The sequence below is a fragment of the Lichenostomus cassidix genome, unplaced genomic scaffold, assembly GCF_008360975.1.
Source record: "Lichenostomus cassidix isolate B80296 unplaced genomic scaffold, HeHo_3.0 HiC_scaffold_43, whole genome shotgun sequence".
NCBI classification, from domain to species: domain Eukaryota; kingdom Metazoa; phylum Chordata; class Aves; order Passeriformes; family Meliphagidae; genus Lichenostomus; species Lichenostomus cassidix.
In genome coordinates this window covers 248,846-272,519 of record NW_028147635.1, presented here as the reverse complement: position 1 = coordinate 272,519, position 23,674 = coordinate 248,846, and the positions used below count along the sequence as shown (strand labels likewise).

The 23,674-nt window shown below is 52.9% G+C and overlaps 2 protein-coding genes and 1 long non-coding RNA gene across 3 annotated transcripts; all 3 read right to left on the bottom strand.

Moving 5' to 3' along the window:
* Positions 1-4,537: 4,537 nt before the first annotated feature.
* LOC146421062 (uncharacterized) lies at positions 4,538-7,126 on the bottom strand. The gene is made up of 4 exons (XR_014848785.1): positions 7,042-7,126; positions 5,351-5,947; positions 4,844-4,959; positions 4,538-4,679 (listed from the first exon to the last, which is right to left on the bottom strand). It is a non-coding gene; the product is annotated as an uncharacterized LOC146421062 (long non-coding RNA).
* A 3,356-nt stretch (positions 7,127-10,482) lies between these two features.
* Positions 10,483-12,640, bottom strand: LOC146421061 (heat shock factor protein 5-like). Its single transcript, XM_085047643.1, has 2 exons — positions 11,965-12,640; positions 10,483-10,511 (listed from the first exon to the last, which is right to left on the bottom strand). The coding sequence occupies exons 1-2, from the start codon at positions 12,638-12,640 to the stop codon at positions 10,483-10,485; spliced, it is 705 nt and encodes a 234-aa protein (XP_084903769.1).
* A 4,475-nt stretch (positions 12,641-17,115) lies between these two features.
* On the bottom strand, positions 17,116-18,409 carry LOC146421060 (uncharacterized). Its single transcript, XM_085047615.1, has 3 exons — positions 18,338-18,409; positions 17,895-18,150; positions 17,116-17,810 (listed from the first exon to the last, which is right to left on the bottom strand). Exons 1-3 carry the CDS (start codon positions 18,387-18,389, stop codon positions 17,228-17,230), a joined length of 891 nt encoding a protein of 296 aa, XP_084903741.1. The 5' UTR covers positions 18,390-18,409; the 3' UTR covers positions 17,116-17,227.
* Between the last annotated feature and the right edge of the window lie 5,265 nt (positions 18,410-23,674).

Below are 23,674 nucleotides of genomic sequence, written 5' to 3'. Positions count from 1 at the left end.
CATCGTCTTCAAGTGTTCAGGGCTTGTACAGCTATTGGAGTCAGTTTGGTGTTCTTTTAAGGAGGAAGTTTTCAAAGTGCAACCCATGACTTTTCTTTAACGTCAAGGAAATATTTTTTTATTTTTCCGTTCCGAGAAGACATGATAGAAGCATTCCCCAAGTGACTTTGATGCTGAATGTCTCCTTAGAAGGTCTGGGCATGTAGAAGAATGAGCCCCTTGAGGGCTGACCCTGTTGGGACAACCTGCTCCTCAGCCCAACCTCACCATGGCTGACATTGCCCACCTGGCACTGACATCCCTGTTCCCTGCATCGCAAACTTGTCCCCTGAGCTCTGCAGCTGGCTGTCCCAGCCCATTGCTCCATGTCCCACCTGCTCTCCTCAGGGCTCTGCCTGCACACAGGCCCAGGAGAAGGTTTCCTGTTTGTGAGGAAAGAATGGAAAAGCCTGAGCAGGTTTCCTACACAACAAACCCCACTCAGGAGCCACATGCTCAGTACAGGCTGCCTCTGATGATGTCACCTTTCTACAAGGGACAATGTGACCAGAAGTGATCTCTGTAAGCAGAATTCTCTGTATCTTCAAGCAGAATTCTCTGTCCCTGTCCTTTCCCTTGATCTCAGTTGCAGATGGAAGCTGCTGGTGCCATTCTCACCTTTAAACCCTCTTTTGAATACAAACAGATGTGTCTAGCTGTGTTAAGCAGGTGTTGCTCAATGTTTATGCAAAGCTTTTGTGTTCCCAATGGAATCACAGAGATCATTGTGACATTTTGGGGCCACATAGAACCACAGAGACCAAAGTGACACTGCAGGGCCTCATAGATGAAGGGAGACCATTGTGACTCTGTGGCACCTCATGGAACCAAGGGGTCATTGTGACACAGTGGGGCCTCATGGAACCCAGGAGTGCATTGTGACACTACAGAACCTGATGGAATGAAGGGGACACTGTGACACTGTGGGGCCTCGTTGGAACTCAGGAGACCATTGGTGACAGAACAGGAGCTCATGGAATGGGTAGAGCCAGGCCCAGGGGACATGGCTGCAATGGTGATGGCTGTGAGGTCACTGCCACTGCAGCAGCCTGCTTGGCCCTCAGCTGACATTCTGGCCAGGAGTGTTGTGAGGTCACCCAGCACATCAGAGAACCAGCACAACAGGAATTCCATCCTTGGGGAGAGGAGGGGTTTCACAGTGTCAGGTTGCACAAAGCTCCTGTCCTTGGACAATTGCTGGGATGGGGCATCAACTTCTCTGGAGAAACAGTTGATGTTTTGTGACAATCTCATTGTAAAATATTCCTTCCTTATAACAAATCTAAATGCACTCTCGTTTAGCTTAAACATATTGACCCTTATTCTGTCACTGTAAACTTTGGGAAAAAATGACACTCCATTTTCCTTGCATTTTGACCAATATTTTTCCTTTCTCAAAAAACTTGGAGAGGACTCAAAAATCTCCCAAGATGGGGTTTGGAGGCCTCATCACATAAGCAAGCTGTGCAGTTACAGAGTGAGCTGTGTAACATCATTGAGTGGCTGTATGACACCACAGAGCAGGCTGTGTGACATTACTGACTGGCTTGTGACACCACAGAGCAGGCTGTGACATCCCAGAGCAGGATGTGATATGTGACATCATAGAGTGGGCTGTGGCATCACTGGTTGGTTGTGTGACATCAAACAGCAGGCTGTGACATCACAGTGTGGCTGTATGAACTCATACAGCAGGCTGTGAGGGCACAGAGTGGACTGTGTGACACCACAGGGGGGTGATGTGACATCACAAAGGGGGCTGTGACATCATGGAATGGCTGTGAGACATCATAGAGAGGGTTGTGGCATCATGGAATGGGCTGTGACATCACAGGGCAGCATTATGTGATCATAGCAAAGGCTGTGTGACATCACAGAGGGGGCTGTGACAACACAGGGTGACTCTTCGACATCACAGGGTGGATGTGTAACATCATGGAGTAGGCTGTGTGACATCACAGAATAGGCTGTGATATCACAGGGTGGCTGTGTGACATCAAAGGGTAGCTGTGTGAGGTCACTGGGGAGGTCACTCTGCCCCAGCCCCCCTCACAGTTCCCCCAGACAAGTCCAACGCTGCTCGTGCACAGCAGGGTCCCCTGTCCCCCCAGGTCCCCCCTGCCCCCCAGTGCCACAGCCTCCCCCACAGGATGTTCCTCGAGATCGACCCCAAGAGCCTGACATGTGCACGGGGGGGACAGGGTCCTGGGGGGTGGGACAGGAGGACAGGGACCCCCTGGCAGTGTCCCTGTGTCCCCAGGGTGAGAGCCTGGCCCAGGGCTCCTTCACTCTCTTACGAACGAGGGCTTGAGAGCACTTGAGAGCACTTAAAAATTCCCCAGCAAGGGATCAGCAAAAACCAGATTTAATATGAAGTACGACAGCACAACAAAGTTCCTTGGCAAGAGTCACTCTGCTCCTGACTGCACAGTTCAGGCACACCAAGGGAAAAAAGCAACAACAAAAGCGAGCAAATCCAGGCAATCAAACCAGAAATTATCTGAGAATTGGAGCTCTGTGTGTAGGTGTGTGTGACCAAAGGACAGTGAGGGCAAGGATAAAAATAATATGGTCTAAAAACTTAAGAGCCCTCAAACTTAAGAGAACTTAACTTCTATATTAACCTTAACTTACACCTTAAACTCAACAACTTAGCAAAAGAACAACCCCTAGCAGCATTTCACTTAGCTCATACCTTATGACTGAACCTCACTTACAGGCCTAACTCACTCAGATATCCAAGGCACTTCAACACCTCCCAGAGCAGCATTTCTCCCCCATTTCCAGAGCACAGGCACACGTGTGTGCACTCAGACAGACACAGGCAGTGCCAGGGAGCTGTCAGAAATTGCCCTGGAGGGCAGGGAAATGCTCACTGCGGATGCTTTTGCATCTCCCCAGCAGGTGAAGGGTTGAGCCTGGAGGAGTGGGGGGATGGGCCCAGGGTCCCTCGTTGTTCGGGGATGCCCCGAGTGCAGCAAACGGGAGAGTTCCCGGCTCGGAGAGGCCCCACTCAGAGGGAGCTCACTGCTCCAGGAGAGCTCCAAGGGGCTCCTTTTGGAGCCCTGTTGATAGGGCCCCAAGAGATGGGCTTTAGTCACAGCAATGTTCCATCCTGGCTGCACTTTGCATCAACAGCTTTCTCTGACACTGTGAGAACAGGGATGTTGTGCCACGGAGGGAAGAAAAACAGTTCCCAAGGCTGCTCCTAAAGAAAGCAGGAGTTGGTTGGACAGCAGCAGTGCCTGGGAGCAGACAGTGTTTGTGATCAGCTGCAGAGGAGCTGAGCCCAGGGGCTGTTGGCCAAGGCTGAGGCCTAAGGAGCATTTCTCAGATCCAGGGCTGCCCTGGAAAGGTGGTGGTGGGGATAATTCACACCCTCAGTGTGCTCCCAGTTCCTCCCAGTATTTCCATGTCTGTGCTCCAAGTGCTGCTCACAGCCCTGATCCGTGGGGATGGGAATGTCCCTCTCCCTTCCCTGGGCAGTGTCACACCTGAGCCAGGTGTGCAGGGCAGGACCTTGCCCTGACCCCAAGCACTGTCCCACCTGCAGGATCTGCTTCCCATCAGCCTCTTCCTCCTGATGGTTCTGGGGGGATGGTTCTGTTTGTGAGATGTGGGGACAGGAGGAGGGAAGACTTTGCAAACGCTGTCACCAGGGCAGGGCTGTTTTCATTCATGGTGACAAGTGGTAGTACTTAAGCTTTTTATTTACTGAGAGGGAGGTGCTGAAGGGCAAAACTTCTCAGGAAGAAGGACAAGTTTCACTTCCAAAGGAGGGTGAGTGAAGGGGAAAAGTGTCATTCATCTTTCATGGAAGGTGTTTCATTTTTAACAACTTATTTTGCTGAAGATGTACCTAGACAGCACTGATTTAGAGCATTTTATCAGACTCCCAGAGTATCCTCACATCTGTTTTGCCGCATTTTCTCTCTCTGTTTCATGGTGAATGATTTCTCCTCCCCGGGTGGCTCCTGCTTGGAGCTCTCAGCTCAGTGGAGTCCCGTTTGCTCAGCAGGCCTTTGCAGCGAGTTATTCCCCAGCGTGTGGCTCTGCTGCCATCCCAAATCTGCGGTTTCACTGCCCAGCCTGACTGAGACTGGGGAGCTGCTGGGCATGGCTGGAGAATTTCCCCCAGTCCCCTTCACTCACTGCCAAAACCCTCCAGCAGCACTATGTTTACATTTGCTTATTGCTTGGAAAAACACAACTTCATGCTTATTTCAGTTTAAAAATTAAATTTATTGAAGATTCTTACATTTGCGCTTCTGATATGTATGTACACAAAAATCAACTTAAGTTAAAAACTTATATTTATTACAAATTGCAGCAACCACACTAAGGATTAATATACAGATATCAATTTAAGTTTAACAAAACTAATTTGTTACATCATATATTATATTATATTACATTATATTATGAAAATCTAGCACAAACATAAAAATAAAACCAGACGTAAATAAATAGAAATCTAACTATACAAACATCAATCTACCTATCTAAATATCCATATATAATTATATGAATCTATAAATATATCCTGAAGGGATTTCAGAAGCCCCATCTTCACACGTTTTCCCTCTGTCTCTTCCTCCCGTGCAGTGCAGCCCTCCTGGACAGGGACAGCAGATGAACATCTGGGGAGCAAAGGGAACACTGAGTCAATATCGGGACATTTCCCTGGGCAGCAGCTGCACTTGTGTGAGGGAAGAGAAAATCTCAGAGCCTCCCCAGCAGGGTGAGAAAGAAAAAGCAGGCTGAGCCTCAGCCCCAGCCTGCCTCACTGGCCCTGTGGCCTCACCCAGGCTTTCGGGGGGCAGCAGCAGCAGCTCCCTGTTCACTGCTCTTGCTGGTGCCCTTCAGCTTCTCCCTCATGGTTCTCTTCACTCTCCGATGTTCTTGAGGCATTTAGGGAAGCTGTGGCAAAACTGTACACACAGGAATTGGTTCCAAGGCCTGGCAGAGCCACAGTCCTGGACCCCTCTGTGCTCCCTGCTGGCTCCCTCCATCCCCTCAGCCCTGCCATCCCCTCAGCAAACCCACAGCCCCCCCAGTTCCTTCAGACCCCCACAGTCCATTCTGACACATCGAGTCCCCTTAGACCTGCCACCCGCCTCAGTTTGTGCCACTTCCCTGTCCCCTCAGCCCCCACCATCCCCTGCAGCTCACCCTGAACCCACAGCTCCACCATTCCCCTTTCCTCCCCCACACCCCTCAGTCCCACAGTCCCCTCAGCCCCACCAGCACCTCAAGCTCACTGTCCCTTCAGTGTCACCTCTCCTCAGCCCCCTCAGCCCCTCAGTCTCACCGTCCTTCAGCAGCTCCTCAGGGGACACCAGCTGCTCTCACTGCTCTAGGGACACCTGGGGACACCTGGAACTGCTGCTCCGCCCGGGCCGGCCGCCAGCTCGGACCCAGCACGGGAAGAGGGGACAGAGGGGACACAGGGGGAAAAGCAAAAGATGAAATAGGAAGCAGAGCAGGGAAAGAGGTTAAAATGCAAGCTAGGCCTACACAAATATCAATTCATGTACCTAAATATTCACATAACTCTAACTATGCACATTTCTAAATATAACTTTATATATAAAAGTTACTCTAATTACATATAATTGTATCTATGCAAATTATAAATCTAACTACATATATATAAAACAATCACATCGATAATTATATACATATAAATGGATAGAAATCGAACTATACAGATTTGTAACTATAAGTATATATCCACACAATTCTGTAAATCTAGAATGAAACTATAAAGAGAAAAAAATGGAATTATTAATATATATAAATGTAATATATACAGAGGGATCCCACCTGTCTGATCTTCACAGGCTCTCCCTTGGTCTCCGTGTCCTACGCAGGGCAGCCCTCCTGGCGAGGTAGATCAGATGGATGTCTGGGAAGCAAAGGGAACACTGAGTCAATATCTGGCCTTCATGAATGTTTCCCTTTGGAAGGAATTGTACTTCTGTCAAAGATTGTAAAAGATCGCCTGAAAGGCAAACCCTCACGTGGGAATTAGAGGCCTCCTCTTTACAGAAGAGGGATCCTTCCAAGTTTTTAGAACTTCGCAAGTTTTGGAGTATCCCGATAAAGTTGCAGCACCCACAGTGAAAATGGCACCCAGGAGAGCTTGAAACACACACAGTCCCAGCTCACACAAAGAACCCAGCCTTGGTCTTTCTCTGTGCTCACAGAGACACCTCGGTCCTCACTGAAATGGCTGAAGCTGAAGGGTGATGTGAGCTGAGTTACAAACCAGCACTGGTCCCTGGCATCTAAAAAGTGCTCTCTGCAGTGAGCAACAGCTCCTCCAACTCGACCAGCAGCTCTGGGATGAAGAGCTGGCAGGGAAAGAGCTCCCTACGAGGCCTGCAGGCTGTACCAGCTTTGCTCGAGAATGCAGATCCAAAGTGCCCTCTCTCTCCTATTAGCTCTCGCTAATCTGAGGAAATTAAATTTTGCCTTTAGCTACTGCATTTGTGTTCTGTGATTTGTTTGGCCACAGAGGTTCTTCCACTTGTATTTTTAATGTGTCTCACTACAGCTATCACCAGACCTGTACTACATTGATTTAATGCTTTCAGACACAAAGCTCAGCCTTCTACTCTGGCTTTTTGTGGTGTTTTACACAGTTACTTCAAGAGTCACTCAGCATTGCCTCCAGAGCACTGCCAATCTGCAGCAAACCTATCCATGCACTTCAGCTGGAAACTGGGACACCCAGCTTGGTGACACAAGTGCCAGAAGGTCAGCTTTATTCACTGCTCTCTTGCCACACCACAGGACTCAGGGTCAGTGCTGCCAGAGAAGCGTGGAGGGCAGGGCTCCACCGGGGAGGCTGTGCCAGTGCCCTGTTGGAACTCAAGGCACCAGGAAGCACCAAGCCTGTAGACAAGAACTCAACTCCTCTGATCTCCCTTCCTGCCAGAGGCAGGCTCACAGCAGCCATCTCAGACCTCTCTCAACCAATGTGGGCTCTCTCCTTACCAAGCTCCTCGGGCTCCAGGGAACTGTTCCCATGGCTCACGGTGCCAGGCAAAGCTCTCTCTGCTGCAGCCATGTTCTCAGGCTCCTCTCCTGAAGGCTCAGGGGCGACACCAGTGTTCCCCTTAAAAGAAATCCAGAAAGAAAGAAAACCCAAAGATCACTCACTGTTTTCTGCAGGGACACAGTAGTTCAGAGCCTGCAATATTTCTTTCTCTTGAGGAAGAAAATGTTTTTGAGAACTGGTATGTGTGAGTTTACAGAAGACAAAATGTCATCACACTTGGCAATACAATACGGACAATTCCAAAAAATCCCATTCCCCACCCTGAATCTGTCTCCACTCAACAGTAAATCTAGAGAAGGCAATGGGTCTGCATATTATGTGAAATAGAGGAATCCTTTGGCAAAGCTGTGTAATAATATGCAAAAATGCCTGTGCCAATAGAGACATTGAACACTTAAGGCAAGACTGGAAAGAGGCAAGAGTTAAGAGAAAGTGGATTACTGAGTGAAAGACAGAATCTTTCAAACAGAAGGACTAATGGTCCTTGATTGAATTGCACTTCAACACAGCAGAAGCCCCTGGGCTTCAAGGAGTCCTTAACCATTTCATGTGCAGCACCAACATTGTCCTTCCCTCCAATTCACAACTCACGGGGCCTCAGAACCAACACATCTGCTCCCTAAAGGCTCCAGGGCTCACTCACTTTCATCTCTTGCTCCTAACAAGGAGGTCTGGCCCCCAAAGGCAGTGGAGAAGATTGACTTCTCAAACCCAGTCCAGAAGCTGCCAAAGCTGACAAGGTTGAACGTGGGGCCGACACTGAACACATGACATGGGCACTAAGGAAGGAGTCCTGCCAGCTCCTGGCACAGGGATGTGCTCCTCCCTCCACAGCCCTGAGCACAACAGCCTCATCCAGGCTCCAGCTTTGCCAGGACTGGATGGGAACACACACATCTCTTCCCACAGGGATGTCCAAGAGGAACATGACAAAGCTCTGGAACATGGAGAGCAAGACTGGGCAGTTTGCCCAGCTGAGGATTTCCCAGATAGAAACTCGACTGGAGGCTACAGAGAGGACCAGAAAGCTGCAGCTGCAGCACATCCCCTCACACGGCTCTGGCAGTGCCTACACACACAGCAGGGCTCACACAGCAGCAGCAGCTGCAGCCCAGCCCTTGCTCTGCCTTGGCCTTCCAACCAAAAGGAGGCAGAGCCCACAGCTGGTGCTCTAACAGAGGCTCCTCTCACATGCCCGTCCCTGGGCGGGACACTTTGCCTTCAGGGGCAATTCTCCAAACACTCTCCTATTTCACATCAAGCTAAGCTTGTTAGAACCTACAAAGCATCACCAGGAATGATGCCCCTGCAGTAGGGATTCTTCCCAGGAAAAGGAGAGAGGAGCACCCAAACTTGGCCAACACCTCTCGTCCTCACTAAGGATGAGCCCCCTTTTCCTTCCCTCTTCCTTTGCAAATCTTGCTTTACCAAGCAAATCCTTCCCTGTCCATTCACAGCTCAATTCAAGAAGCCTTTCCTTCTCAGCCATGCAACAACTTTCAAAAGCTCTCAGTCCAGCCCTTTTCCTCCCTTTCCAATGCAGTTACCTGAGCAAAGGGAGACCTTTCAGGTGGGGAGTGGGAAATCATCTCCTCCAGCGTCTCAAGCACCAGGTCCAGAGTCAGTGGTGGCAATTCCTCTTCCCCAGGCTCATTCCATGGCCAGCTGGAGGCTGTCCATGCTGCACAACCAGCACTGCCAGTCGGAGCATCGGAGGCTGAACTGCCCACTGTGGCTGCAAGAATCCAAACACTTGGGTCAGGCTCCAGAACAGAGCTTGGCACACAGAGCTCTACTGCTGCCTTGGATCAAACACCACAGGAAGCACACAGCAAACTCAATGCCAGAAATGTATTCCAACTTCGCAGGGGATTGGAAGACTGATTTCTTCCTCGTAAAAAGTATTTATTCTCATTGATGGGTATGTCTGGTAAAGTATGGACTGTAAAACTGATCTACACACACACACACACTAAGGCTTTGTAAACACAGCCTTTTCCATCTCCCCATCAGCTTGTGGAATTGGCTGCTTTTGAGTTTTGCTGAACAAAGAAAGTGGATCCCCCTTGGAAGAGCCCAGATCTGCAGACATGCAGGCTAAAATTAAACTGGGATTTTATTGCAGAAAAGCAACCTTGTGGCTGTGGCTGTATTCTGCAGTTGCAACTCTTCTGCTGACACACAGAGCTCACTGAAATGTAATCAACTTCTTTGCAGGAGAGACAATCTTGAAACTCTGCACTATCCTATCAGCGTCCTAGTTTGGCTTCATTCAAGAAAACAGGGGAGCTCAACAGACACTGAGCAGTTGAGGGCAAATATTTTTTGCCTCAGTCTTTCTCCCCTACACAGAGACTGTTTGGAAAACCCCCAGAAAATCCTCCAAATCTGGAGGAAGGACAGGAAAACCAGACAGAGATTGTTTTTGTTCTCAAGGTCCCCCTTCCTGGTCAACTCGACAATTTCTGTCTGATTCTCACTTGACATCTACCCATGACAGAGCACTGCAGAAAAATACTTCAAATGGTATCTTGCCAGGAGCTGTTGGAAAATCAAGGGTAGAAGTTCTTTCCCTACCTGATGGTCTGTAGGTTGGCAGGTGCTGCTCTGAAAATGTGCAGCTGCTGCTCTCTGGAAGGGCCCTGGAAGAGCTCAGATGGTCTATGGGAATTGGTGCAATGATGAGCTCATGCTGGCATTTAAATTTGCCTGCTACTGGTTCCTCCAATGATTCCCCAAGAACTCCAGAGGTGGCAAACACTTTCTTGGGAGGCTCTGGGGAAGCCTCAGAGTCTTGATCAGCTGCACTTGTGCTGGAAGGGCCTGGAGGCAGCTCTGAATCCTCAGGTGAGGCAGCACTGAGGTCTTGGCATGAGGGAGCTGAGTAGCAATGAGGGAAGAAAGGGAGAAACAGAAGATTGGGTCACTATTGCTCCTTGCCTACATTTCCCTTGGCAACAACTGTACTTTTCTCAGCAAAGAGCAAAACTCAGATCCTCCCAAGTACGGTGAGGAAGAAAAAAATCTCCACATGTTCTGGGGCTTTGCAACAACCAACTCCCTGTTTGTCTATTTAGGTCTCACCTATTCGTTTAACCATCTGGCAAAACTGTCCCCTGGCAGTTCCTTGGCAGGGACAGTCAAGAAACCCAACAACCAGGTCATTTCCCCTCTGCTCCAAAGGGACACAAAATCTTCATAATCACAACCTTTCCTACATGCCCATTAGCTTTTGGAGTTGGCTGCTTGAGTTTCTCATCCCAACACAAGAGATTCCCATCTCATCCACAGAGTGGATTCACCCTGGACAAGACCAGATCTTCAGGCAAACACTGAAAGTCAACTGTGATTTTTATGCTAAAAAGCAACCTTGTGGCTCAGGCCATATTCTGCAGGTGCAACTGTTCTGCAAACACACAGAGCTCCTTGAAATGGCATGGCCTGAAGGGCACCACACACAGTCTTAAAAATCTGTGATATTCTATCACCATCCCAGTTTGGCTTCATTCAAAGACAGAGGGGAGCTCACCTAACACTGAGCATTTGTCAGCCACGATTTTTTGCCTTACACTTGCACCTCAGCAGAAAGGCTGTCTGGAAAATGCCCAGGAGACAAACCAAATCAGAAGAAATGTCAGGAAAAGCAGACCGAGAATTCTTTTGCATTCAAGGTTCCTTTTCCTAGTCAACTTGACACTTTTCTACCTGATTCTCACTTGACATCTACTCATGACAGAGCACTGCCAAAAATACTTCAAATAATCTCTTAGCAGGAGCTGTTGGAAAAGCAAGGGTACAGGTTCTTTCCCTACCTGATGGACTGTAGGCTGGCAGGTGCTGCTCTGATGATCTGCAGCTGCTGCTCTCTGGAAGGGCCCTGGAAACGCTCGGATGGTCAATGCGAACCAGGCGAACCATGAGCTCAGGGTGGTGTTTTAGGTCCATACGGACCAGTGGAATGCTGAGACGCTTCAGCTGGAATTTGCGTCTGAGTGATTCCTCCCATGACTCCCCCTGATGTCCGGAGGTGCGAAACACTTTCTTGGCAGGTGCTGGGGAAGCCTCAGAGTCTTCAGCACCTGCATGTCATCGCCTGGAAGGGCCTGGAGGCAGCTCTGCATCCTCAGGTGAGGCAGCGCTGAGGTCCTGGCATGAGGGAGCTGAGTAGCAATGAGAGAAAAGAAAGGAAGCAAAGGGAAGATTGGGTCACTATTGCTCCTTGCCTACGTTTCCCTTGGCAGCAACTGTGCTTCTATCAGCAAAGAGAAAAGCTCAGATCCTCCCAAGCAGGGTGAGAAGAAAAAACTCCCCACATGTTCTGCGGCTTTGCAACAACCAATTCCTTGTCTGTTTAGCTCTTGCCTATTCGTTTAACTGCCTGGGAAAACTTTCCCCTGGCAGTTCCTCGGCCGGAGGCAACTGCCAGAATCCCAACTGCCAGGTCTTTCCCCCTCTGCTCCAAAGGGACAGGAGGCTCCCTGCAGCTGGGCCTGGCCACCATCGAGCCCTCGGCACTCACACGCACTCACGGAGAGCTCCCCAAGCGTGCCCGTGGCCGGGCAAGGAGCAGCGGCAGCCACGGCGCGGGGCTGGGCCAGCTGCAGGCCGAGCGGGCCAGGCTGCTGTGAGCGCAGCCCCGGCGGGACTGTCCCGCAGCCCCCGGCAGCCCGGGGGACACGGCACGGCTCGGCACGGCACGGCACGGCACGGCACGGCACGGCACGGCACGGCACGGCACGGCTGCCTTGCCCAAGCACAGCCAGCCCCTGGGCCAGCCGGGGCAGCTGCGCTGAGCAGCCCCAGCACGGGCAGTGCCCACGGCCAAAGCCCGCGCCACCCTCGCTGCCAGCCCGGCTTACCGGCCCCGCGGAGCTGCTGCAAGCGGCTGCGCTGGCGGCTGCGCACCTCCTTGCTGCACCTCCTTGGCGCATCTCCTCGGCTGGCCTTGCTCCGGCGCTCGATGCGGAGCAGGAGGTCGGGGCGGTCGCGGCGAAAGATTGGATTCCTGAAGTGGAGCCAGCTGCCGCCCTCGCTCGCCACCTTGTGGAAGCCGTACAGGTGGAGCTGTCGCACGAAGCTGCTGAAGTGCGTGGCTTTGAAGGTGCCCGGGGCCGCCGCCGCCCCCTCGCCGCCCAGCCCGCGGGCGCCGGCCGGGCTGAGCAGCTCCCGCTCGAAGAGCGAGCGCTCGACGAGCAGCCCCCGGGCCAGGCTGTCCCAGCGCACGGAGCGGACGCGGGGGCTGTTCACCAGGTGCCACAGCTTGGCGGGGAAGGTGCGGGCGCTGAGCCCCGAGGGCAGAGGGGGCTGCTGCATGGCGGCGCCGCTCACCGACTGGGGCAACAACGCCTCAGCGCAACGGCCGCGGCGCGGGCAGGACTTGGCGGGGACGAGCGACGAGCGACACGAGCCAGAGAGGCACAGCCCGGGCACAGCGCGGCCGTTTCGCTCCCGGGGCGCTGGCCGGGCTCGGCGGGGCGGGTAAAGCCCCTTGCGAGGCTGCTGGCAGCAGTGGCGACCTCTCTCCCCGCGCTGCATCCCATCCCCGGGTCACCTGTGGTGACAGAAGGAAAGGACATTGCTCTGTCTTGCCTGCCGAAAGGATGAAGAGGAGACACTTGAAGACATTCTTTTTGCCTCTTTCCCAGCCAGCTGGCATGTTCTTTCTCCTCATCCCTGCCTGTCAGCAAGGGGCAGCAGTTTTGTCAGCATGCTCATCAAAGCTGAACTGCTGCCCCTAGGATGGATGTTGCTTTAGCCAAGGGATGAATGGCTTCCAGTTGGAGTCAGCTCACACTGGTGTCTCCACAAGAGGCTGTGCCTTTTTCTTTCCTCAGGAATCATTTCTTGTCTTCCTGTCTTCCCCCATCTGGAGAGAGTAACAGTGAAAACCCCTCCTGCAGCCAAGTCTAGTCAATGCAGACTGCTCACAGAGTACATCTTGCAATGGAAAGAGACTCTGAGTTGGTGTTGGGAGGTGGAGGGGGAAGGTTTGTCCTGTGCTCACTTGAAGTCTTGTTGGGCAGCTGTTTTGCTCTGGCAGATAGACACATGGGATGTATATCCAAGCCTTGCAGGTTCATTCATGAGCTTCCTGAGAGACCAAGGAGACTGATTGTTCTGTGAGGGCAGAAATTTCCATCTGGGAACTTTTACAAATGCTGAAAATATATACTTTTTCTTTCCTCCACAAACATTGCCATAATCTTTTGTTTCCAGAGAATCTTTTCCTTCTCTTTGGTGAACTTCCCTCTGCTGCCCTCCCAAATCTGGCCATTTCCCAGGATTCCTTCCCAAACTCAGAAGTATCCCATGGCCTTCCCTCTCCAGCTGGAACAGAAGGAAGCCCAGAGTTTGCTGTTGTGAGAGAGGAGTTTCTCTTTCTGCCCCACTTTCCATTTGGGGTCAGTTTGTGTGCATTCATTTGATCAAGGAAGGTTTAAACTTGGAAGGAGTTGTGTTTCAAACTGCTCCATCCTCAAGGTCTTCTGTGGATATCCTTGGACAAAAGGCAGCTTTGTGTGAGCTCCCAGTATCCAGGTTAAGGAAGGAGGTTGATATTTCAGGGTTGTTGCTGCTGAAAACATTTGTTTTCCTCTAGGAGCAAGGAGCTGGGAGTGGATACTTTTCTCACCTGCCTGCAGAAGAGGAAGTTGGAAGGTGGTAATTTTGTTTGAAGAGAGTGTTTGTGGCAGGACAGACACCCCCCCCCCCCTTCTCTCTCTCCCTGATTGCTAGCCGAGATCGATGGCTCAGATTAAGTCAATGGCTTAATCCTGACTATCAGTGCTGGCGTCTAGAACTCAGAGCGAGACACTGAGAGAATGTGAATAATTTTCAGGTGACCGCAAATACACACTCTTTTCCCTATAAAACACCACGAAAAACTCAGTAAAATCAGAGGCTTTCTACATGGATATAGAAGCGTGAAGTAAGCCTCTCCCCAGGTCTGGACGCAGCCCTGTGGTTACTTCCCGAGGGATTGAGTGAGGACGCTGATGTATCCCCAGCTCCAAAAACTGGATTTGGTGAGATCATTGAGTTTCCTAAATTGTATTATTCCGGCTAACTTATAGGTACCTTTCTTAACTTGCATTATCGCTAGCTCAAGCAAGCATTTCTTAACTTGCATTATCATTCAAGCAAGCATTTCTTGCGTTTTTAACTATCTTTATAGTTCAAGCAAGGTTTTACCCCATAATTGCATTTTTACCATAGTGTTGCAATTATGTATTCATTGTGTGTCTATGTGTGTCAGTCTGTTCTATGTTTGTATGTTTGTTACGTTCTGTGTCAAATAAATGGTATTTTTAGACAAATCGGCCAGATATCAAAGAATCTTGCGAACGGGACTAAGTCTTGGGGAACTAGCTGTCTTAAAGCCTGTCAGACTGCAAAAGCACATAAATCTCCTCTCTCCCATGCAAGACAGATGGGAATGTCCCGCTCCCTTCCTGGGGCAGTGTCACACCTGAGCCAGGTGTGCAGGGCAGGACCTTGCCCTGACCCCAAGCACTGTCCCACCTGCAGGATCTGCTTCCCATCAGCCTCTTCCTCCTGCAGCCCCAAGCCCAGGTTGGTGCTAAACAAAGGGCACTGGCTCAGGGTCATCCCCCGGCAGGGGCTGTGCACCCCCTCTGCGCCCTCCACAAATTCCCTCCTGGGGGGAGCAGGAGCTGGGTCAGGAGCCCTGTGGGGAGGGAAAAAGAGGTGACACTGGGATGGGGGGAGTCACACATGCTCTCAGGGACACACATGACCCCTGGGAACACCCTTCACCCTCTCCCGCAGAGCCAGGAGGATGAACTCCAACATGGAGCCCCCAAACCCCAGCAGCGCCTTGGGGGGTGGCATATGGTGGCAGCTTTGGGGGTCTGGGTTTGTCATGACCACTAAAAAACCTCTCCCAGCCCCACAGCCACTCCCAGGCCCCTCAAACCACCCAACAGCTCCTCCGAGGATGCTCCCAAACCACTCCCTGCAATATAAATTGGCTCAAGAGCCACCATAACCCCATTCCCATCTCCCCCTACACCCACCCAAATTCTCTCCAAGTCACACAGCACAGTCAGGACCCCAAACCTCTCTCACAGAGCATGCTAAACTCCCTCTCAGCACCACAAATGCCCCCAAAAGCCACAAAAACCCCTCCCAATCCCCCCAGGATTCCCTAAACTCCCTCCCAGCCCCCATGGCACTAACCAGGAGGGGCTGGTGAACAGGGACATCCACAGCTGGGAGCAGCTCAGGCACTTCAGCAGTGATTTGGGCACTTTGGGGGGCACACCTCACATGGGGAGACCCAGGCCAGGGACTGGGACAGAAAACCAGAATTCCTGAACAACAGATGGGCTCAGGTGGACACATTCTGCCAGCACAACTATGAGACTGTTGTCCTGTCCCCCAGCCTGGGCAGCCCCAGAACATCCAAATCCTCATGAATATTCCCCTCAACCCCACATTCACCCCCAAATGCACAGTAAAATGGTGCAGCTTTAGATCTCTTTGTTTCATTTCTTTATTTTACCTCAGCTTTGGTTGTTGTGACAAGGTGAAAAAGGAAATTATTTAGGTTGGAAAAAACCTCCAAGATCATCCATCATTTCTTGATGCCACGAGAAGAAACAATTACACAGCAGGTAACAACTTTTAGGGTGTAACATTAACAAATCAGCTCTTCCCAATGAATTTTGGATGTCACTCTGAGTCCCCATGGATGTTCCTGCCCCTGTGTTTGTCCAGGTGGCCACAGGGAATCAGGAGGCCATGGAAGCCACCAGCCAGGTGCCTTCCCAATCTGAGTATGTTAGTTTTGCGTAGCTCAGAACATCAGCAAGCCATCTTTAGCATCTAGGGGAAACTTAAACCCTTCAAAAGCTGTTGTGGTAGGCCTGAAGAAGTGGCTGAAGGGTTGGGAGAAAACTCACCCCTGTGCTCATGAGTTAGTTTTGCTTAGCCCAGTTTTTGCTAGTGGGTGGGGAGAGGCATAAAAATGGCTCCTGTGTGTCCTGCGTGAATGTTCTAGAAGTTTTCACCATGTCCAGCAGAGCCAATCTCTGATGGCTCTGAAGATGATGGACATGCTGCTGGCCAAGTCTGGGCCAATTAGAGATGTTGGTTACACCTCTGGGATATCATATTTAAGAAGAAATCAAAACAATGTGTGCAAGCACTGCTTTTTAGACAGAGGATGAGGAGGAGGTGAGAATATGTGAGGGAAAACAACATGGAGACACCAAGGTCAGTGGAGAAGGTGGGGGAGGAGGTGCTCCAGGCACTGGAGCTGAAAATCCTCTTCTGGCCGTGGTGAGGACCATGGTGAAGCAGGTTGTCCCCCTGCAGCCCATGGGGTCCACGAGGGGTGCAGAGATCCACCCACAGCCTGTGGGGAGGTGCTCACGCTAGAGGAGCAGGTGGATGCCTGGAGGAAGCTGTGATCCAGTGGCAGTCCCAGTGCAGGGAAAGGCCTTGTTCCTTGGGATGGAAACAGCCTGGCCTGGGCTCAGAGCTCTGAACCCTGTGGACAAGAACTCATGGGGCAGCAGATTCCAGCAGCTGCTGCTCGAGAGATTGGACCCATGGCAAAGAAGTTTGCAGAGGGCTGTCTCCAGTGGGAGGGACCCATGACTAAGTAGAGGACTCCTCTCCCTGAACAGCGGAAGAAATTTTGGTCATGGACTGACCAAAAAAACCCATACCCTGCCCGCCACAACCCCCTGTGCTATTGGTGGGAAAGAGGGAGGGGGGTGATCAGAGAAACAGTGTATTAAGAGCTTATTTTTAGTTCCCATTTGCCTCCTCTGACTCTGTTCAGGCTTAGGTTACCAATAAATCACTTTGCAACTTTTAAGTTCTCAGCCTGTTTTACCCTTCAGTGCATCCTGCCTGGTTCATTATCTCAACTCATGAACCGTGTGTGTGTGTGTAGCACACAGCTGCAGCAGGGGAGAGAAGAGAAAGCAGATTTCGTAGGTGCCTGGCATTTGGCCAGGTTCAAACCACAGCACTGGGTCACTGGCAGTGTGGGTCACCAGGGCTCTTCCCAATGAGGGTCCTCTGATGGGGGATGAATACGGAGCAGTGCATGAAGCTCTTCCCACACTCGGGACACTCGCAGGGCTTCCCTTACCGGTGCCTCCGTCGGTGTTTGGTCAAGTTAGACCTCTGGGTGAAGCCTTTCCCACACTCGGGACACTCATAGGGTCTCTCCCCGGTGTGGATCCTCTGGTGGGTGACGAGGGTGGAGTTGCGATTGAAGCCCTTCTTGCAGTCAGGGCAGCGGAAGGGCCTCTCCTCTGTGTGAATCCGCTGGTGTAGGAGGAGAGCTGAGCTGGTCTGAAACCTCTTCCTGCACTTGGAACAATCGTAGGGCCTCTCCCCAGTGTGGATCCTCTTGTGACGGATCAGGTCAGAGCTGTAGCTGAAGCTCTTCCCACATTCCCCACACTCATAGGGTCTCTCCCCAGTGTGGATGCGCCGGTGCCTGATGAGGGTGGAGTTGCGCTTGAAGCCTTTCCTGCACTCAGGGCAGCGGAAGGGCCTCTCCTCTGTGTGAATCTGCTGATGACTGAGGAGATTGGAGCTCCTCTGAAACCTCTTCCCACACTCAGAACACTCGTAGGGCTTCTCCCCAGTGTGGATCCTCTTGTGATTGAACAAGTTTGAGCTCTGGCTGAAGCTCTTCCCACATTCCCCACATTCATAGGGTCTTTCCCCTGTGTGGATCCGCTGGTGATCCATAAGGTGGGAGATCTTTCTGAAGCTCTTCCCACATTCCCCACACTCGTAGGGCTTCTTGGTCTCATGAAGCTTCTCAGGAATCTCCAGCTCCGAACTCCAGCAGAAGCTCTTGCCAACTTCCTGGCACAGGGTGGGTCTTTGCTCTTCAGAGCACCCTGGGCTGGGTTTGCAGCCTCTCCTTGTGCAGCATCTCTGGGGCTTTTCTTCCCAGTTGGATTCCTGGGTCACAGAGCTGCTCAAAGTGGCCTCTTCTGTGAGGTTCTGCCGTAAGGATTTGTCCTCCCTGGTCTCTCTCCTCAGCTCATTGTCTGGGGAAAGAAGGACAAGGAGAGGATTTGGGATTTGCCTCCATGCCAGAGGGAAGGGGAAGGAGATCCCCCAATCCATCCCTACCAGGACAGAGTCAGCAGCAAGGTTCTCCTGCAGCCAGGGGTGATGCTGGGCTGGGAGCTGGAGGAGAAGAGAGCAGGAAAGGGGCAGTGACTTCCTCCTCACCTGCCTGGCTCTCCTGGGGCATCTTCCTCTTCCTCACAGCCTCCTCCTCCATCTGGCCAAGATTTGGGAATGGGAAATCCTTGTTTGGGTAAAAGAAAGGTGTGAGTGCCTTGGGTTGGGGGTTCCTCCTGCCCAAGTCTATCTCTAGAAGTCACCGGTTGTTTTGTGTCTATAAATTTCTCCTAAAATAAGAATGAGTTCAGAAAAAGCCTCCCAGGAGTTCCCCCTTTCCAGTCTCCTCTCTATGGGGTTCTGGGGTTTCCCATTCTCGAAGCTGCTGGGGCTCCCATGGGTCCTGTGGATCCCCTTCTCCTGGGTCCTGATTAGGGATGCTGTGGGGTTTCGGTGCTCCCAGGGGTCCCTTCTTCCCTGATTGTGATTTGGCTCCAAGGGCTCCCAGGGTCCCCTCTTCAGGCTCCCCCAACTCCAGGCACTCAGGGCTTCCCCCTCTCCCCATCACCCCTTTCAGGGTCACAGTGTCCCAGCCCTGCCTCATCTCCAGCCTCCCCCACCCCTCCAGGCTGCCAGGGGTCCCTCAGCTCCGGTATTGCCCCTCTCTGCTCTCCGTACTCTGAGAGTGTTGCGTTCCACCCCCCTGGGCTCTCTCACAGACCCCCAAAACGATTGGCCTGTCCTGCTGATAGCAGGAAATTCCCAAACGGACCCCCCAATATTCCACCAAAGGTGCATTTATGGCTCAGCCTTGGAGTCCTGCAAGATCCAAACCTCCCCTTTAGCCCAAAATATCCCAGCCCGGGACATGCAATGATATCTGTCGCTCACTTCCAGAATCTGCAAGTTCCAAACACCCCTCAAAAACTAACACCCTCCCAAAGACCCTCCGATAGCTTTGGGGTGAGCTCCCTCTCCCTGGTCACCTGTGGAATGCAGGGGGGGCAATGATCCCAGAGCCAGGGGTGCTGCAGACACAGTGGGTGGTGAAACCTCATGGTTCTCCTGCTCCTCCTCTCTCCCTCCTCTTCCTCCCACTCCTCCTCTGCTCCCACCCCAGATCCCCATTCCCCTCCCTCCTCTGACCCACAGCTGCTGCAGCACTGGCTGCTGGGTGGGGGGAACCCCCCGATCAGCCCGAGGGATGGGCAGGGGGCTTGGGGACCCCCAGTGCAGATCCACCTCCCCCAGAGCCCCAGGGAATTGCTCCAGGGATCCACTGCTGGGGGACAGGGCTGGACCCCCATGGAACTGCCCTGCTTCCGTGCCAACCCCACCTTTCCCTCCCCTCTCCTCCCCCTTCCCATCCTTCTCCCAATCCACAGACCCCTCCCAATTCAATTTCTTTTTCCCATCGCCCTCCCGCTCTCTTTGGGGGTCCTAGCCCCCTCTTTTCCTCCCCACTTCTCCCCCTTTCACCATCGTCCCCTCAATCCCCAACCCCTCCTTCCCTATGATTGGTTTTGGGGTTTCCAGGCCCCTCCTGCACACTCTGGGGGTCCCAATCCCCATCTCGCTCCATTTGGGCTCCCAGCCCCCCTTCTCACCGCGCCCCCCGCTCACCCCGCGGCCGGGGGGACTCCCAGCGCCCCCAGTAGGGCCCCAGCTGCCCCCACACGCTCTTGCCGTGCCCAGCGCCGGTTTTGCAGGTGCCCAGAGCCCCAAAACAGCCCAAAGCGCTCTGCCCTGGGGGGTCCCCAAAGCGGCCCCGCCCCGCGCGGCACTGGCAGCACCAGTCCGGAGCAGTGCGCAGCGCGGGCGGGCGGCATCAGCCGTGCCGGGCAGGGCCGGGCAATGCCCGCGGGGCTCTCCCCGCACTCGGCCCCCAGTTGCCGGGACAGCAAGGGGGGCCCGGCCTGGGCGCCTCCCACCTCCCCCCTCCCCAAATTTCGCTCCCGGGGGCGCTGGGGGCGAGGAGGGGCGCAGGTGGGGTCCAGAGGTGCCGGAGCGACGTGTCCCCCCGCTTCCAGTGCCACCCCCGAAGGATTGGGGTACCCCAAAACTCCCTCACAGGTGCCGGATGCCCCGCAAGCCCCTAAGGAGTGGGGTCCCCCCGGCTTCATCACCCCCAACTTTCGGCTGCCTCATCCTAGGCCCCATTACCCCCATCCCCCTCCCCCAGACTTCATCCCACAACCCAATCCATATCCCACCCTTACCAGGCCCCATCCCATCCCATCCCATCCCATCCCATCCCATCCCATCCCATCCCATCTCTCCCGGCAGCCGGCACCGGGACCCTTGAAAAACTCTCGTCTAGGGGACTCCTCCATATTCCCCCAAGGGGCATTTGCGACTCATATTTGGAGTCCTGCAAGATCCAAACATCCGCCCCAGTCCCCTCCCCCCACCACCCGCCCAACCCTCCCAGGAGCAACCAAAAATATTTGGGGCTCCGTTCTGAAGTCCTGCAAGGTCCAAAAATCCCCCCCCACCTCCCAAAAAGAAGCCCAGGCACCGCCCAAGATATTTGGGCCGAGCTCCTCCTGCCCGCTCACCTGCGGGATGTCCCGGGGGGGCGATGCTCCCGGGCCGAGGGTTGCAGACACAAAGAACAATAGACACACGTGGTGAGTCCTTCTCCTCCTTCTCGTGTTGCTCCTCCCCTTCCTGTTCCTCTTCCTCCCGCTCCTCCCCCTTTATGCCTCCTCTTCCTCCCGCTCCCCCTCTTCCATCCCTCCTCCCCACCTGCTCTTCCTCCTGCTGTGTCTCTCCTCCTCCTCTCCTGCCCTCTCCTCCTCTTCCTTTTATTTCTGACTCCCATCCCGGCTTTGTCTCACATCACCCCTGGTCCATCCCGTGCTCAGCAGAGCATCCTGTGCTCTGTCAGCACTCTCTGCTCCTTCGGGAAGGATTTGGGATTCATGCCAGGCACAGACACTGAACCTCACCCCAAAGTGCCCCGGTGCCATTGCTGTCCCCTCGGCGCTGGGCAGCTGCTGTCCCAGGGGAAGCAGGGACACAAACGAAGCCAAGTGCAGCCCAGCTGCCTGCGCTGATCCAGACGAGCCCCAGGGACAAGGTCCTGCAGAGCCACACGGAGCCCTCGGCTCCTGGCTGGGAACGGTTTGTGTTGTGGCTGCCCCAGCGGCCAGAGCGAGTCCTGGAGCTCCCCCAGCTCCTGCAGCAGGACCCAGGTTCCACCTGCTCTGCCAGGCCCTGGCCAGGGGCCAGCAGATCCACTGGCTCCATGCAAAGGGGGAAGACAAGAAGGATGCATTGGATGCAGCCCCCAAGGACCTCGAGCAAATTGTTCAGGAACATCCAGACCTTGACCTGATGTTTGCAAAGCTACAGCTGGCAGAGTTCTGTGGCACAGGAAACCCAGCACGGGAAGAGGAGATCTACAAGGAGCTGCAGGAGAAACACCCTGAGCCTCAAAGGCTGCTGCACTCTAAATCTCTGCTGGAGAAAGTTCTTCCTCTCTGGAAAGAGATCCCGGGATGAGGTAAAAGCAAAGTTCGTGGCTTGTGACAAATTTTCCATTGCAGGAAGAGCAGAAGAGGAACTGCAGGTGGAGGTTGGGAGCCTGGGAAGGAGGGAGGGGTGTGCAAGGTGGTTTTTTAGGGTTTGTTTTAGTTCTCCTCCTCATACTGTGATTTGCTTGGGTTTGGGGGGTGTTTGGTCACTGCCCCACCCCAGCCATTGCAGCCTCTGCTCCAGCCCCAAAGTGGCTGCCAAGCCTTTGGCACCCTGAAAACCCCACCTGTGAGAGGGAGCAGAGCAGGTAAAGGCTGTGACACAGGTGTGACACTGACATGTCCCACAGCTCCAGAGCTCACAGCAGCTGAGATGGAGCTGGATCCAAGGCTGGGACTGTGGATCTCTCCCTCCCTCCCTCTCTCTTCCCCTCTCTCTTCTCCTGACATTCTCTTCTCAAAATCTGGATAACTTGAAATTGAACATGTTATAGTTAGCTGTGACAGTGCTTTGTGAAATGCATTACTGTAATTCCAAGTTTAATATAAGGTATATGCTAAGTGAAATACTATTCTTCTGTCAAATTGTTAGGTCACTGGTTATAAATTAGGTTAAATAAAGTGCTGTTCTTTTGCTAAGTTTTTATTTTTAAGATAGAAGTTAAGGTTAAGCTATAAGTTAAGTTCTCTTAAGTTTGAGGGCTGTTAATCTTTCAGGCCATATTCCTTTTATCTTTTTCCCTCACTGTCTTTTTGTCAGATGCACCTAAACACACCCAAACACACACACACACACACACACACACACACACACACAACAACACACACACACAGTGCCAGTTCTCAGTTCATTTCTGGTTTGATTGCCTGGATTTGCTTGGTTTTGTTGTTACTTTTTCCCCTGGTGTGCCTGAACTGTCCAGTCAGGAGTTGAGTGACTCTTGTCAAGGAACTTCGTTGTGCTGTTGCTTAATATTAAATCTGGTTTTTGCTGATTCCTTGCTGGGGATTTTTTAAGTGCTCTCAAGCCCTCGTTTGTAAGAGGGTGAAGGAGCCCTGGGCTAGGCTCTCGCCCTGGGGGACATGGGGACAATGCCAGGGGGTCCCTGTCCCCCTGTCCTACCCCCCAGGACCCTGTCCCCCCTGTCCCTGTGTCAGGCTCTGGGGGTCGATCTCGTGGAACATCCTCTGGGGGAGGCTGTGGCACTGGGGGGCAGGGGGGACCTGGGGGGACAGGGGACCCTGCTGTGCACGAGCAGCGTTGGACTTGTCTGGGGGATCTGTGAGGGGGGCTGGGGTGGAGTGACTGCCCCAGTGATGTCATATAGCTACCCAGTGATGTCACACAGCCACCATGTGATGTCACAGCCTTCTCTGTTATGTCACAACCCCTCTGAGATGTCACCCAGCAACCCTGTGATGTCACAATCCTGTCTGTGATGTCACAGCCTTCTCTGTGTCATCACACAGCCTGCTCTTAGATGTCACAGACAACTCTGTGATGTTACACAGCCACACTGTGATGTCACATCCTGCTCTGTGATGTCAGACAGAGCCACCCTCCATGATGGCAGTCTTCTTTGCAACCACACAGCCCCCTTTGTGATGTCACAGCCCACTCTGTGTCACAGCCTGCTCTGTGATGTCACACAGCCAACCTGTGATTTCACAGCCCAGTCTGTGATGTCACAGTCAGCTCTGTGATGTCTCAACCTACTCTGATTTCAGAGCCCTCTGTGACATCACAGCTCACTCTATGTCATGCAGCCACACTGTGATGTCACAGCCTGCTCTGTGATGTCACACAGTCCCCTCTATGATGCCATAGCTGCTCCATGACCTCACACAACCCATTCTGTGATGTCACACAGCTCCTTTCTGACCTCACAGCTGCTCTGTGGCTCTCTGACACAGCCCCAGAGGTGCCCATGGCTATGACACAGCCCCCTCTGGGCCATGGCACAGC

Bases quoted from the DNA above. Each gene is read 5' to 3' on its own strand.
- LOC146421061 (XM_085047643.1), bottom strand. From the start codon at position 12,640: ATGCAGCGCGGGGAGAGAGGTCGCCACTGCTGCCAGCAGCCTCGCAAG. The intron at 10,512-11,964 runs GTAAGCCGGGCT...GTGTGTTTGCAG, and splicing joins GCAGCAGCTCCGCGGGGCCG to AACAGTTGCACCTGCAGAAT.
- LOC146421060 (XM_085047615.1), bottom strand. From the start codon at position 18,389: ATGGAGGAGGAGGCTGTGAGGAAGAGGAAGATGCCCCAGGAGAGCCAG. The intron at 18,151-18,337 runs GTGAGGAGGAAG...TTCTTTCCCCAG, and splicing joins GCCCCAGGAGAGCCAGGCAG to ACAATGAGCTGAGGAGAGAG. The intron at 17,811-17,894 runs GCCCTACGAGTG...CACAGGGGAAAG, and splicing joins AAGCTTCATGAGACCAAGAA to ACCCTATGAATGTGGGGAAT.